At 34.6% G+C, this 17417-nt stretch overlaps 1 protein-coding gene across 10 annotated transcripts in view; it reads right to left on the reverse strand.

Moving 5' to 3' along the window:
• The window catches only part of LOC123550853 (potassium channel subfamily T member 2-like), a 295982-nt gene that overhangs the window by 119589 nt on the left and 158976 nt on the right, over positions 1–17417 (reverse strand). For 5 of the 10 annotated variants that reach the window (XR_008367420.1, XM_053524981.1, XM_053524980.1 and 2 more), the window contains exon 1: positions 8856–9600. The exons of 4 other annotated variants lie outside the window; for them this stretch is intronic. Coding sequence is in view for 5 of the 6 variants with exons in the window: in XM_053524981.1 (XP_053380956.1) it covers positions 8856–9055 (200 nt within the window). In the remaining variant the exon portion in view is untranslated. Of the gene's footprint in view, positions 1–8855; positions 9601–17417 lie in introns of those variants that run through there. One more of the 10 variants, XM_053524974.1, reaches the window with a different exon arrangement.

A 17417-nucleotide genomic window follows, 5' to 3' on the forward strand; every position in this document is an offset into this window, starting at 1 on the left:
GTGTTATTACTGACATGGATTTTAAAAATTCAAAACTGTGCTGTCAACATTTTTAAGAATTTCTTACTGTTCAGTATTTAGGCGTAGTATATAGAAATTGAAAGCTATGTGAAACACATTCGTTTGATATGCATCAACTTTAAAATACACGAGGAGATAAATGCAAAATCTGTGAATTACTGATGCTAATATACAGGAAAAGCACCGACTGTTTGTCCGCACATCGAGACCTGTGCTATTTTTAGATAGCAGACATTGTCAGTGACGTCACAGATCCTTACATACGAGACAGCGCTATTCATCTATGTTAACTATTTGCAAATGCTTTGCTCTTTTATTTCTGTACAAAGTTTTTGTTTGCAATACCTTTGCTAACTAAATGAGCTAAGTGTTTGTTTGCAAATGCTTTGCTGTATGCTAATTTAATAAAGTATTTGTTTGCAAAACCTTTGCAGTCTGTAATTTATCTAAGTGTTTATTTGCAAACCCTTTGCTTCAGTGTGATACGTTTTGCAGACTGTTTGCAAAAGTCTGACGCAAATACTTTGCAATCACTTGGAATATAGTTTCTGAGAAAACAAATATTTAAAATATATTCTGCAAATACATGACAAAGGGTTAAATGTGTATAATTAACCAAAGACCAAGTTTATTGAAAGGAAATACTATGTCCGACACTGCCAGCTTGCCCACCTAAACAATGACATACCCAATTCTAGTAATTTTTGGAATCCCTGAATAAAACTGCACGTAGCAGAGATATTGGCAGACCGAACAAACAGGGCCATCATATAAGATACATGAATAAAGCTCACTTTAACCAAGTAAAATAAGTCTAGCAAAACACTAAAACAGCCACTATTGCCATTTACTCACTTAACACCACAATAAATGATAAAACGTTAATGACAACTCAATCTAAAATCCAGTTATCAACATTTCTGAATTAAGATTGTAATCCTGCTACTGTGAAATAGCCATGAAAACACATAAATATAAGTTATACTTTTTTTAATCCTTAGTTAATAAATGTTCCAGACAATTTAAGATTTATATAACTTGAAGTTTTGCATGATTAAATCCGGTTTTATTTCAGAACATATAGAGAAACTCCATACAGACAGCTATATCCCTTAATGTCAATCCTTGAATATATTTAAAACTTCTAACGCAGCGTAATGCTGACTCGGGGAATTTTATAACCAGATAGAAGCTAAACCGGACAAGTTTCACAACCATTACATAAAAATATAAATGTAAGAAAGGAAAATGACCAAATGTGCCAATTACCAGACCAGAGACAGCTTGTTCAGATGGCAATTAACAATTCATGTCAGCTAATTAACGTCCAGGAATAAGTGCCTTATAATTACATGGCAAGAAATTTACTTAACGACATGCTGAATTAGCGTCCTTTAATCATATATTTACTATCATTAGCCTTTTCTTTGTTGTTCTTGTCTGACCTATCTTCTTTAATTAAATCAGCAGGATGTTCCATTGTGATAATAAATGTGTGTTGGCACTATTATAACCTTTTATTCATTATTCATAATTTTTATGTAATTATTTCCCTTGGGTATCAGGGCCATGGTACAAGCATTGCTTATGCAAACACTTTTAAGACTCTCATGAGTGGATAAGAAACTATATAATCAGTTAGACTGAAGGAACCAGATTTTGCTATCATCAACAAAGGTATGAATTTTGTATTTCTAAGCAAGCGCAAGTAGTTGATATTTTCAAAAGTGCATATCGAACAATTTGGGGATCAAGGTTCATGTGCTTTACATGTAGGGAGACACTGCTTATTTCTAAGATATTTTCCCATGATTATATACTGAAAGACATAAATCTAATGGCTCTGAGACAAGGAGTTCAGAGCCAAACAGAAAGACGGACAGAGTGGTTACCTAGCTTACAGCTTCCATCAAAAGATGCAGCCCCAATAAATATCATTCAACGTATGATATGGAATACAGGTAAATTTTAATGTTTTCACTTATTTAGAGAGCAATTCTAATATCTTATAATCGAATTACCTCCCTTCTGTGATAGATTTGTGCGTGTGTGTTCGGGTTTAATGTCTTTTTCAACAATTTTTCGGTCATATTAACGACGGTGTCTACTTGTAGCTGTGAGCACAATGCCCAAATTTATAGTACTGCCTCACTGGAACATCACGCCGCAGACACGTGACATGATACCCCACTCAGTCACATTATACTGAAGCCGGGCTGACCAGTCTTAGCACTATCCTCTCAATGCTGAGCGCCAAACAAGAAAGTGTACTAGTACCATTTTTTACGTCTTTGTTATGAAGTGACCAGGGATCAAACACATAACCTCCCGCACTCAAAGCAGGTGCTCTACCACTAGGCTACCAGGGTAAATGCAAAGGATGTGTAAAACTATCCATCAAACTGACCATCCCTAATTTTTATAGTTGAAATCCCATTTCAGAAGAGACAGTCGAGACAAACATTTGTGCAAAAAGGACAGACAGATTGACAAACAAGACAAAATCAATAATTATCCCCAAATATTGGGAAACATAATTAGTGCTTTTCTGTGATTAGACTTTGTGGACTGACTCCACTATATCCAGGAAAACAAGTCCCCTATGAAAATTAATGATTATACAGTATCATAGCGCGACATCTTACCCCATTGCCCTTAAAGAACACAAACCAATATAACTGGAATATATCTACTGGCACATTTCCCTTGTGTACCATACAGACAAACTACTTGCAATCTCAGTACATAATGTTCTAGGGTCAACTTACAGACAACATACCAAATGCAGGGTGTCAGACAAACAAATCATATCTATTTCATAAGGCTTCGGAAAATATATGAGCCGCACCATGAGAAAACCAGCATAGTGCATTTACATCCGCACAGTCTGGTCAGGATCCATACTATTCCCTTTCAAATCCTATTGCAATCAGAGAAACCGTCAGCGAACAGCATAGTTCCTGACCAGACTGCGCGGATGCGCAGGCTGGTCTGGATCCCTGCTGGTCGCATTTAACGCACTATGTTGGTTTTCTCATGGTGTGACTCAATTGGTCATAAAGGTTTGACTCAGCTATAAAATGTCTATTGTTATACTGTACTATTCAGCTGAATATAAAATTTTGTAATTCTGAATTCATTTATTTCCAATCTATCTTGGTTGCGCAACCAAGATAGGCAAAGGGAGGTAATAATAATTTTTCAAACTTGCGTTTCTAATGAATTCCATCTAAATACATAATTTTTAATGCAAATATTTTACAAATATATTACAATATGTCTAATATTTATACATTTCCTTAGGCAAAGTATGTTTATCAAATTTATACTTATGATAAAATAACTCTATCTTGGTTGGGCAATGAAATTTTAAAAATACCTCCAGTGAAAATCTAATTTGTATTAAGTGTTAAGTGAACATAAATGAGTGTAAATGATCAGATGCTAAAGTTTCGAACAAATCCGTTACATGGCCAAAATCTGATTATCCACCTTCAAGAATGATATACATGCAGGGGTAAAATATACATACACATATACTTTTTTAGTATTAATTGTGGATTTACTAATTTACAAGTGCAAAAGTCAAATATATATATTCATATATATATTCTGCACTTGTGAAGTTGTAATCAGAATGCACATTAATATAAAAGATGCACATACATGTCCATAATTATATGTGTTCACCTATACATTTATGAATGTATACTTTTATAGGAGCATGTCTATTTTGAAATGTGAACACATGCAAAGCAGACAAGTAGTCAGCCCATATGAAAATAAAATTGGCAAATTTCATGTGATATCAGCAGAATGAATGTTTTGTCTCTGTCAAATTCAACTTCACTCATTTTTGACACTGTTTCGCTCCCAATTGTCTAACCTTGCCAGCTGTCTATAGTATACTAACATTCCTCAGCGGATGACACATATAAGTGCACATATAAGTGTTCATTTGGGGGGAAAAAAATTGTCACATGACCAAGACTTGCTGTAACTCTTCAACTTTTCATTCAAAATTTACATTTTAGTAAAACTTTTGTTTGGTTAAAACTTATAAAAAGCATAGTACAAAATTGAGCATCGTGTGAAGGGTTTCTTTGAAAAACTGAAATGTGATGTTTGACAATTACCATCAGGAAATCTAGTATATAGCAGCAACAGTGATTTACCTATATAGATTTACAGTGTTTCTTATGAATAAAATATTACTCCAGGTATTCGTGCCATAGAAAAATATTATTGACAAACATAAATTATTTCTTCACTTTTAAAATCCTCGTAAATTTCAACATAAAGCAAGAAGAAAATTGCTGATATGTCATTTCATTATTATTGTAGGTAGTAAAGCTAGAGCACTGCCAGTTAGGATGCTCATCTTTCAAGTTATCTGTTTTGATATATACATTTTAATACACTTTAACCCTTAGCCTGCTGTGGCAAGTGATTCTGCCTTTGCGACCAGTGCAGACCAAGATCAGCCTGCACATCCATGCAGTCTGATCATGGTCTGCACTGTTCGCTATTCAGTCAGTAAATTTTCAGTGAAAACCCCTTTGAGTAATAAGTGGTACTGTCCAAATTGAAAGATGGACCAGTCCATTATAGAAATATAGCAGGTTAAGGGTTAAATAAAATTCTAGATGAAATGAGAAATTGAACTAGTGGCTCATTTAAGGTGAGAACCTTTATCTAGATGCATGAACTAGTGTTACAGCTAGAAAGTTGTCATAAAGGACAGGTAATTCAACAAGAGGGCCATGTAGGCCCTGTATCGCTCACCTGACCTACTGACCTAAAGATCATCAAGATTAACATTCTGACCAACTTTCATTAAGATAAGGTCATAAATGTGGCCTCTAGAGTGTTAATTAGCTTTTCCTTTGATCTGACCTGGTGACCCAGTTTCTGACCCTACACGACCCAGATTCAAATTGGACCTTAAGATCATCAAGATTAACATTCTGACCAAGTTTCATTAAGATACAGTCATAAAATGTGGCCTCTACAGTGTTAACAATCTTTTCCTTTGATTTGACATGGTGACCTAGTTTTTGACACCAGATGACCCAATATAGAACTCGTGCAAGATTTTATTGAGGGTATTTATTTATTTATTTATTTGGGTTTTACGGCGCACCAACACAGTATAGGTTATAAGGCGCCAAACAGGACTACAAATTTTGGTTTCACATCCCATTTACATAGAAACTAGAACTGTCACAGGAGTGACTCATACCCCCACCATACGGTCTTGTCACAGAAGAATGGCAACCATAAGAAATCTTAAAAATACTTTGGAGTACTTCATCCTCGGCTTCCACATATAAGTAATACTAGTATAATACTAGTATAGTAATACTAGTAAATATATTAAATCTCTAATATTAGAGATACACTAAAATATACACTAAAAGTGAATACAAAAAAAGTGTCTTACCGACCCATGTTACCACAGAAAAATGTTTTTACTTTTTACACAGAACTTATAATAAAAAAGTAAGAAAAATACCTAAAATATTGAAAATCTAAAAATAGGATTTCTAAAAATAGACTTATTCCTGGAATTTAAGGGGAAGAAACTCAGTACAAAAGTTAAAAAAAGGTTACTTCCCTTTGGCTCTAAGCCAATCAGAATGAGATACAGTGAAAATACATCAAAATTAACCTTAAATTCTAGGTAAAAGGGGACACAATTCAAGAAAAATTAGTGTCAGAGTTATGCACCTTGTGTCACATGATGTGGGTGATGAGGTGGAACATCTGTTTTAAGTCTGAATCAAATCCATTCAGTAGTGACTGAGATATAGTGAAAATACATCAAAATCAACCTTAAATTCTAAGTAAAAAGGGGCATAATTCATGAAAAATTGGTGTCAGAGTTATGCACCTTGTGTCACATGATGTGGGTGATGAGGTGGAACATCTATTTTAAGTTTGAATCAAATCCATTTTGTAATAATTGAGATATAGTGAAAATACATCAAAATCAACCTTAAATTTAAAGTAAAAGGGGACATAATTCATAAAAAATTTATGTTAGAGTTATGCACCTTATGTTACATCATCAGGGTGATAAGGTGGAACAACTATTTTAAGTTTTAATCAAATCCATTTAGTAATAACTGAAATATAGTGAAAATACAACAAAATTAACCTTAAATTCTAAGTAAAAGGGGACATTATTCATGAAAACTTGGTGTCAGAGTTATGCACCTTGTGTCACATGATGTGGGCACATGATGTGGGTGATGAGGTGGAACATCTATTTTAAGTTTGAATCAAATCTATTCAGTAGTAACTGAGATATAGTGAAAATACCTCAAAATCAACCTTAAATTCTAAGTAAAAAGGGGCATAATTCATAAAAAAATGGTGTCAGAGTTATGCACCTTGTGTCACATGATGTGGGTGATGAGGTGGAACATCTATTTTAAGTTTGAATCAAATCCATTTAGTAATAACTGAGATATAGTGAAAATACAACAAAATTAACCTTAAATTCTAAGTAAAAGGGGACATAATTCATGAAAACTTGGTGTCAAGAGTTATGCACCTTGTGTCACATGATGTGGGTGATAAGGTGGAACATGTATCAGCGTTCGACACTAACTTTTTTGCCAGGTATCCCGAAGGAATACCTGCTGGGAAATTTAGGAGTCCCTGCTGAAAATTAGGAGTCCCTGATAACAAAATGTGGTAAGAACATGAAAAAACTAAAATCTAACAAACACAACTGTTTACAGTACTACATGTATTTTATTTCCACTTTATTTCCATTTTACATCAATGACAACAATAGCTTGTATGACTTTTGCTGTAAAAGAATAATGTCATTTCTGTCCTCGTCCCCCTCATCTTCACTACCATCGCACTCCTCTACCATTTGTTGTAGTTCGTCTAAATGTATACCGCCTAGTTCATTCCCCCTTATAACCCCCTTATTTGTAATCAATATTTTGACATAAAAAAAAAATCCGAAAAGTCTCTCTTAGATAAAAAAAAAAAATGTTCCGACCTACCTACCCTAATTTTTTGAGCATGTTACCAGATACAAAGATTTTTTAGGCCTTATTAATGCAACTCCCACAGACTTTATCTAAAACTAGTACATTGGTCATAACAGATTTTCTTAAACATTTCATATTTTAGTTGTTTTATTTTGCACATTGCCTAAAAGTGGGTGGGGTTTAGTGTTTGCATGCTTTTATTATCAGCAAATTCTTCTAAATAAGAGCTGCTTTGGCAACAGTGATCATATTTTTCGTAAATGTAGACGTTTTATTGGCTTTTTATTTTAGTTTGTACTAGAACAATCTTGTAAGAAATGATAAAAATGTTCGAAAATGTTGGTCTAGAAAACGAGTGACAGATACGAAAAACAAAAGTAACAGTTAAAGTTCTTGAAAAGATAACTGTTTTAACTTTATTTTCTCATCATACCACGTATAATTTCTGCTTATTTAATTTGTTTTGCCCAAACAAAGCCTCGGCAATGATAATAAATTTGTTATAGACCGTAACGGCCGACCGGCTCATGTAATCGTATCGAGCACACAAAATAATGGTACAAACACGATAATCTAAGGCTGCATTGTTTATCAATTAACTTGTAAACATTGATCCATAAACACTTTTGATAATGACAAGGCATATTGTACTAAATACAAACCGCGAGATAAGCACGTGTCATTTGGCGCGTGGCGTGACTGACATCTGTCAGTAGCTAATTAACATACGACGCTCCGCCTACTGCCATATTTCCGCTTGTGCCGGCTAACAATATTGAAATTCACTGGGATTTTGATTGACAGGGGGCAGAACTATCGAACTTGGAACGCATCTAAGTAAATTTTCGCGAGTCAAGCCGACGCACGTGCCGTAATTTATGCGGGTAAAATACGAGTTTTTCTCGATTTTCGCGGGTCGAAACCCGGGACCTCGGGTCAACTGAACGCCCTGGCTTAGCAAAAGACCGATGTTTGAGCGAACAAGACTGGGGAATTTCATTTTTTTTAGAATCATATTTTATCTGAAAATCAAGAGTCCCGACGGAACACCGAAATTGTGAACTTTAGGATCCCTTGCGGATTTTTGGTGTCCTCGGGATCCCGGGACACCGTTAGTGTCGAACGCTGTGTATTTTAAGTTTGAATCAAATCCATTTGGTAATAACTGAGATAATAGATTTCGGGACGCGACGGGACGGGACGGGACGCGACGGGACACGACAAAACTGACTCCTATATACCCCCCTCAAACATGTTTGGTGGGGGTATAATAAAAACATGAGGTATGGAATCAAAATTTGCATACCTGCTGGAATCACAGAGTTACAGCAAAACCAAGTGTTAAGACCCTATTAGTCGCCTCTTACGATCATGCAAGGGTAAGGCAGTGGTTCCAATTCTTTTCATACACAGATCATCCCAGATCATCCCAGAACCACAAGGGTAACATTCTGACCAAGTTTCATTAAGATTGGGCCAAAATTCTAACCTCTAGAGTGTTAACAAGCTTTTCCTTTGATTTGACCTGGTGACCTAGTTTTTGACCCCAGATGACCCGATATCAAACCCGTGCAAGATTTGATTGAGAGTAACATTCTGACCAAGTTTCATTAATATTAGGCCAAAATTGTGATCTCTAGAGTGTTAACAGTCAAACTGTAGACAACGGACGGACGGACTACTGACAACGGACACAGGGCGAACACAAAAGCTCACTTTGAGCACTTCGTGCTCAGGTGAGCTAGAAAGGTAATGAGAACTTTGTTTCTCTGCAGTAGGAGATAAAACAATTTTGAAAAGTTAAAAATCTAACTGACTTACTGTGGAGGTGGTGGAAGTGTATCAATGCTCTTACTGAGCCCTAGCACACCACTATTCCTGTGATGAGGGAATTGACGATACGATCTCTCCCTCATCGGTCTCGGATAACGACGTGAATGATTGCCACGGTTACCACTATTTACATGTCTACCAGCACCATTATCATGTCCGCCATGATGATAAAACCAAATATAGGACATATTAGATAATATAGTTCGTTGAAATTTGTAATACTGTCTTTAAAAAAAAAATTATTAGTCCATCGGTATAGCATGTCTATAATGCTGCCATATTCTTTCCAGTCTTGTCACACACTGATCCAAGTTGCAATCAAGAAAGAAATTGTTGTCAAATACCCGAAGCGTCTAGTCTGTTCCATTTAAACAATATATCTGCTGCATCCAATCAAACGCCATTGAATCGAAACCATTAGCTCACTATTGTTTAGTATTGAAGAAAAGTTGATTTAATATGAAAAGAATCATATGATCACTGCATAATTAATCACACACCATATCAAAATACAACTGCATGAAAACATGTCATGCAACTTTCACTTTTCCACAAGTCCTAAAATCAATCACAACTTTCAGCCAATTTGAAAATTTTATTTTCGCAAAATTTATTTTCCTAAATCCATTTTTTGGAATGACAAAAAACCCACACTTTTTAAAAACAGATATTCCAATACTCTACACATTTCAAATAAGGAGTTTAAGGGTATTTCAGAATATTTCACTCTGAAAAGAACTAATGTACACCAGAGACCTCCGAGAATTGAAATGCGAGGTAACTTACAGGCACACTTGTACAATGACTGACATATCAATCTCTCTCACACAGATGTCATTATTATATATTAGATCAACTACTGCAAGTCTTTTCTCAACAAATCCACAAACTGCATTGAAAATTGATAAATTGTAGAAGACAGGATGAAATTATAGCGTAGAGACTGCTTCGATATGAACATTTTAATTAAAGGTGGTTAATCAGCTTTTGTTCGACTAATGATTTTGTTCTGATCTGATCTATTAACGTATATTTATGTATACATGTAAGGTTTTCACTAGAGGTACTTTAAACAAGAGGACCATCATGGTCCTGAATCGCTCACTTGTCCCCACATGACCCAGTTTTGAACTGAGTATGATGTCCTTTTTTCTATTAATTGACATAGTAACCTAGTTTTTGAGCTCATGTGACCCAGTTTTGAACTTGACCTAGATATCATCGACATAAAAATTTTGACCAATTTTCATGAAGCCCCATTGAAAAATATGGCCTCTAGAGAGGTCACAAGGTTTTTCTATTATTTGACCTTATGACCTTTTTGAAGGCACATGACCAAGTTTCGAACTTGACCTAGATATCATCACGGTGAACATTCTCACCAATTTTCATGAAGATCTCATGAAAATTATGACCTCTAGAGAGGTCAAAAGGTTTTTCTAATATTTGACCTAATAACTTAGTTTTTGAAGGCATGTGACCCAGTTTCGAAACTGACCTAGATATCATCAAGGTGAACATTCTCACCAATTTTCATACAGATTTCATGAAAAGTATGGCTTCTGGAGAGGTCACAAGGTTTTTCTATTTTTAGACCTACTGAACTAGTGTTTGACCGCACGTGACCCACTTTCGAACTAGACCTAGATATCATCAAGGTGAACATTGTGACCAATTTTCATGAAGATCCATTGAAAAATATGGCCTCTAGAGAGGTCACAAGGTTTTTCTATTTTTAGACCTACTGACCTAGTTTTTGACCGCACGTGACCCAGATATCATCAAAGTGAACATTCAGACCAACTTTCATGAAGATCCATTGAAAAATATGGCCTCTAGAGTGGTCATAAGGTTTTTCTATTTTTAAACTACTGACCTACTTAAACGCATTTTTATTAAAAATTATTATTACCTCGATCTGCCTTATCTTGACTGCGGAACCATGATAGATCAGAAAAAAAATTATTCTGAAGTTACACGGAGTTTAAAACTTGTCCTTTGGTTCGGATTGTTGATTAATACTGATATCTATCAAGTGAAAATGTAAACCTTGAAATAATATTGAAATCAAAAGAAATAATCAGATTTTTAAATATTTTCATATCAAGGAGGATAAACTAATTTTTTTTATAAAAACAATTAAGTCTTACTTCATGCAAAAAGTCTTTTTGTTCCTTTTTAAAAATAAATCTCCTACAGAATATACAAAAAGTAAAAAATATTATAAAATGTTGCTTAAATGTGACTGAACACCTTTAAAACATAAAACAATAATTTTTGTTTTTACTTGTGTCTCTTTCGGAATAATTCCACTCTTGTCGACAGTTCTATATAACAACACTAGCCCATTAGTACTGGAGACTTTATACTGCCACATGGCACTTAAAGACAGTGCCATTAAAATAAATTTTGCTTTTCATCAGTCACAAGAAACCAATTTTCAGTCTTTGTTAACAACTGACCTATCCTTAAATTCTGATCCCTGTTTTCATAGAAAGGCAAGGTTGCGTCAAAGAACATATGAGCTGTGCCATGGGAAAACCAACATAGTGGGTTTGCGACCAGCATGGATCCAGACCAGCCTGCGCATCCGCACAGTCTGGTCAGGATCCATGCTGTTCGCTAACAGTTTCTCCAATTCCAATAGGCTTTAAAAGCGAACAGCATGGAGCCTGACCAGACTGCGCGGATGCGCAGGCTGGTCTGGATCCATGCTGGTCGCAAAGCCACTATGTTGGTTTTCTCATGGCACGGCTCATATTATTATTTTAACTTGATAAGTGAAAAATTCTTTTGTAACTTAAATTTAATTTGTGAGATTAAAAATTTTGGATGGACCATTCTGTTTTATCTGCATTAAAGTTAGGAATTCACAAATGAACTGAAAATTTCAAAATCTTTAAAATTTAATATTTAGGTAACTGACCAACAATGACCACTGGAAATTAAATTCTCGAATATTTCTTCGGCATTTACTGTCAATGCAGTTCATATTACATTATTAACTGGCTTTGCATACATAAATTTATGGAGTATAATTATGTAACTTATTTGAAAAATTGACGACTGTCACAAAACTAGTGAATGCAAAAACCACATAATGATGAAGTAGACCTAATCTGATGGAAATTGTAATTGTCATAAAACATGGAGAAATTGCCACAATCACATTTGCCACATTTGGAGTATACATAACCTGATGGAAATTGTGATTGTCATAAAAATAGAAAATGCCACAATCGCATATGGAGTATGCATAACCTGATGGAAATTGTGATGGTCATAAAAAACTGGAAAAAGCCACAATAGCACAGAGTATATGCATAACCCAGCAGATATTGCTGTCATTATGGATCCAATACCAAACATACATTATTTCGCATAAAATGTGAATGTGCTTATAAAATACTAAGAGCACACAGTGGTTCAGTGGTAACACTTCTACGTCTATAAAACCAGTGGTTGTTATTTGGGGCCCCCGCTCCTTCAACTAAAATTACAAAGATTGGGAAAATCGCCTTTGTACAAGTACTTTACATCTGGCACATAAGGAACCAGGGAAGTTTGTTTGTTTGTTTGTTTTGGGTTTTACGCCGTTTTCCAACAGTATTTCAGTCATGTAACGGCGGGCAGTTAACCTAACCAGTGTTCCTGGATTCTGTACCAGTACAAACCTGTTCTCCGCAAGTAACTGCCAACTTCCCCGCATGAATTATCAGAGGTGGAGGACGAATGATTTCAGACACAATGTCTTTTATCAAATCGTCACGGAGAACATACGCCCCGCCCGGGGAACAAACTCGCGACCCCGCGATCCGTAGACCAACGCTCTCCCTACTGAGCTAAGCGGAACCAGGGAAGATATTGGAATTGGAGTGGCTTCTGTATCTTGCGCTATACTACAATAAAATTAAGTCTTCCGGAGGAAATGCCTATATGGGTTTCCAAATGAGACTTATAAATAAGCTTACAAACAATAACTAACATTAATAAAATGCTTTTGATCTCTCCAACTGATTTGTATAGTACTACATTAAAGATTAAATACATTTGCAATGGACATACTTTCTAGAAACTGAAATAGTATTTTTTACGAAAACTCAAGCTTGACTCGGACAGTTTAAGATGAAGAATCTAAGCTTTTGTCTGTTAGGTCTTTAAAGTCTTTATTGCAAATTATTTTTTGTTTTTATAAGATATTGAACAAAATAAGAGAAAATAATGAAATCCTACAAAGATATGAAAAATTACCACTGAATTTATACAACCATGATTTTTATACTATCCTTACTTCTGATATAATGTCACTATAGTCAAAATCGGACAACTCGTTTTAAAAACACAAAAACACCTTAAATTAATACCCTCTTGTCCAATAAATCATCGTAAATTTCAAAAATGTTTACAATTATCATTGTTACTGAATACTGCAGTACGCACAATATTGATGAATTATAAAATTACTCAGCACTGTATAATCCTGTAAGGCTCTCACTCATTAAAGAACAAAGTCACTAAGATAGGAAATATCTATTATCTCAACTTATACACAGTTTTTCTCCAATTAACTATTAAGTTCTACATCTAGTCAACCTTTTCTATCATGTATTTTTCAGTCACAACAGCTGCTGTGTATGAAAGAAAGTAATCAAAAACAATCTGGTACCACATTATTAACAGGGAATTCCTATCAAGCTGAAATTCTGATACAGTCAAACACGAACATGGTGAACTTGGATATACCAAAATGTCCGATACAAAGCACCTGATTTATCTCCCCTTTATCCTTTATTAAATTGGCCAATAGTAACCTCATTTGCTTAATTCAAAAAATGGGTCACAGGCAATGAAGTTTCAGGGCCAAAAGTGACTAAAATTTATTGAAAAATGAATTGTTAACCCTTAGCCTGCTGGCGGCGATTGGTTTTGCCTTTGCGACCAGTGCAGACCAAGATCAGCCTGCACATCCGTGCAGGCTGATCATGGTCTGCACTGTTCGCTATTCAGTTAGTAAATTTTCAGTGAACACCCCTTCGAATAATAAATGGTATTGCCCAAACTGAATGATGGAACAGTCCGTTTTAGAAATTTAGCAGGCTAAGGGTTATTAGTGAACTTATTTTGACAAAGACATAAAGTAAATATTCACAAAACACACAAAACTACGATGATAAAAGTCGAAATCACAATGATGAAAACGCGATATAATTTCATATTTTCACCATCATGGTTTCGTGTTTTTATCATTGCCAGGTTTCGACTTTCACCATCAAACTTTCGACTTAGACTTTCATCATCTTAGTTTCAACTTTCACCATCATGGTTTTGACTTTCATCATCATGCTTTCGACTTTCGATGTTGAAAGTCAAAACTATGATGAAAAAAGTCAAAATTATGATGTTGAAAGTCGAAACTATGATGAGGACAGTCAAAAGCACAATGATGAAAATACAAGAAAACGCGAAATGATATTACTTTTTCATCATTGTTTGTGGTTTTGTGATTTCGTCTTTCACCATCATAGTTTTGAGTTTTCACACAATATTAAAGAAACAAAGTGCAACATTTATTTTTGTATGCAGTTACTAAATTCTACAGACTTTTTTTTGTGTTTTCGTTTTTGTTTAGCTTTCAACTTTCAGGGCCCTAAAATCTAAATTCTATTGACTAAGTTAAATGCCTGGATATAGTATAATCAACTGTTTCTTTTTGTTTTTCTTTAGCTTCCAGCCCCAAAATCTAAATTTTACAGACTAAGTAATGCCTGGAAATAGTGTAGTCAGCAGTTGATAAACTTTTGTTTTTGTTTTGTCTGTCAGTCTGCTTTGGCAGATCAGATGCAGTTAGCCTTTAGCCTGCTGGCGGTTTGCGACCAGCACCACAGACCAAAATGTGCATGGTATGCACTGTTTTCTATTCAGTGAACACCCCTTCAAATAATAAATGGTACTGCCAGAATTGAATGATAGGCCAGTCCATTTAGACATTTAGCAGGGTAAAGGTTAATTCATTTAGTTGTTTGGATTACCTCCCTTTGACATGATGGCTGTGTAATATTTACAAATATTTCGGTGCCACCAATGAATGATTGAAGCTTAGTCTACATCTGAGATAACAAGTTATCTATTTAAATACAACTAGGAAAGCCTCATACAACACAATTAATCTGAAGTCATTTATTCTCTGCCTCTCTTCCATCATGGGACTGTTCCATGAGGGGAAGTTGCCAGTTACAAGCAGAGAACATCTCAGTCAGTACTGATATAAAAATACAAGAACACTGGTTAGTTTCAGAGATAGCTGTTAAACTGTTGAAAAATGTAGAGATGGTACCTAAGGCTATGTATTCAACAACAACAACATCAAATCATATGCAAAACTGAAGTACATATCGCTTATCTCACACTAGCAATATTTTAACATAGCACCATGCAGTAAATACGTGAACTTTTGACAGTGACATCAGCTTCGTTGTTTTGGTGGAATAGCTAAAGAAAGGTGATTGTCATTTCTTTTTAACAAACCCAGCCATTTTATTTATACTAAAGCACATATTCATTAAATTAACAGAAACGACAGATTCCGCAAGGTAAATGCGATTCAGCACACCTCGGTCAATATGCAAATTAGGTTCATTTGTAAACACAAAGTGCGTGTCATAAAAAGTGAAATAACTTCTTTCGGCATAGTTTTTGGTATGGTTTTGGTGTGACCATCAGATAGAATATAGGTTTCTATATATATCGCTTTATTTTTAAATCACACATTTTGAGGCCTTGATCATTATTGGCAAATGAATTTTGTAAAATGATAAGGGATTCGATGTCGTAAAATTCATATAGTCTATTTATATTTTTTCTCATGAATAATGTTTTCTTTCCTATGATCATACCATACCTGTAAATTATCAGCAATAATAAATAAAACAAAAGTCTTAGAATTAGTTTGTTTGAAAATGAAAGATAATGCTCAACTTTTTTGTTTGAATGATTATTCACAAATCTTGAAGTAAACTATATTTTTGTGAAGGATGTATGCAAACTTTGTTCAGATAACTAAATAGTCCCAGAAGACTTATCTGTCACTGGCTTCATTTTTTCCAAGTAGGACCAAATTTTTTGGATTGAATATTACCTTTCAGCATGAAAAATGAAGTATGAATGTTAAACCATTATATAATTGAGGTACTTCCATATTATTAGTTTTCAACAGAAAGTAATATCACATGCAATTTGAATTTTTAGGTACCATCTCTTAAACAATGGCTCTACAAGATATAATCTTTCATTCATTAATTATGTATTATTCAGTATTATATAATTGTTTGCTCAGAGTAGTAACTGTATAGCAGGAGCGTATTATGTAACTTCCTCTAGGTACAGTACAAAAAACGGAAATGAAAGCTTCTGTCTCTACAGAATGAATAATGAGAATATTGTTTGCCCATGATTGTATATTATCTAATTTCTCTTTCAATTTTTCTCTGATAATGAGGAATTAGGTTTCATATTATCTGGTCTGTAAAAAGACATAATGCTATGTTCTACACAAGTAAGATTGATTTCCTTTTTCTATCATTTCTAATTGTCTGTAATGCAAGTTTGGTTAAATGTCAGGAATTTTTTCAATTTAATGAATTATACTGTCTGTTTCAGCATATTTGTAACTTAATATTTTTCTGAATTATCATATGGGCCTTGTGGTTTTAGAGGTTTTTCCTATATTGAGTCTAATGCCGTGTTTACACTAGCAGATTGGTTTTATTTTTATCGGGCACTAATTGGTTATAATTGGTATTTGACATTTAAAACCCATAAAAATATAATCTAGTTTGCGTCCATACTAGGAAAAGAAATGTGGTTTAAATATATACATGCAATGTTGGAAGTAAACAAATATTTTGCAATAAGCAAAAAAGATTACAAAGAAGGGGGCTGACAGAAACAAGAAGGAGTCATTAATGTTTAAACTTCTGTGTTCAGCTAAAAAATTCTGTTCATTCCATCTATAGTCAATTTTAAGCATCAGCATGACTCCAAATTGCAATTTAATGTTTTTGCTTCATCAACACTCCAATTACCTTTGCCAGCCATAGCATCAATTGTTTGATACAAAAGAGAAACACATGGTATTCTTCAGCCAAAAGGTAAGATCTGGGGATTTGGGATTGTAAAACCAGTTATAACTCACATTTGCTTTCACACTTATAAAATAATGTAGTATTACTTTTTAATATAGTATTAAAACCACCTCCCGAGGTAGTTTTAATGCTACATTACAGAAACCACTTGACCTTTACATAATTCACGTTTTACATCACGTATAGTGTGGACGCAAACGAGTTTAAAAAATAAACCCAAGTTAATGTAGGATTAAAAGCGTAGTCTGAACGCGGTATATGTAAAACAAGTGATATCCCCTGGGCACGGCCAATTTTGACCCAAGGTGCATTATTTGGACAATTTGGTAAAGGACCAACAGACAATGCTACATGCCAAATATCTGAGTTTGAGGGCTTTAGCTTTTGGAGATACAAATTGTTAAAAACT

The sequence above is a fragment of the Mercenaria mercenaria genome, chromosome 15, assembly GCF_021730395.1.
Source record: "Mercenaria mercenaria strain notata chromosome 15, MADL_Memer_1, whole genome shotgun sequence".
In the NCBI taxonomy this organism is placed as follows: domain Eukaryota; kingdom Metazoa; phylum Mollusca; class Bivalvia; order Venerida; family Veneridae; genus Mercenaria; species Mercenaria mercenaria.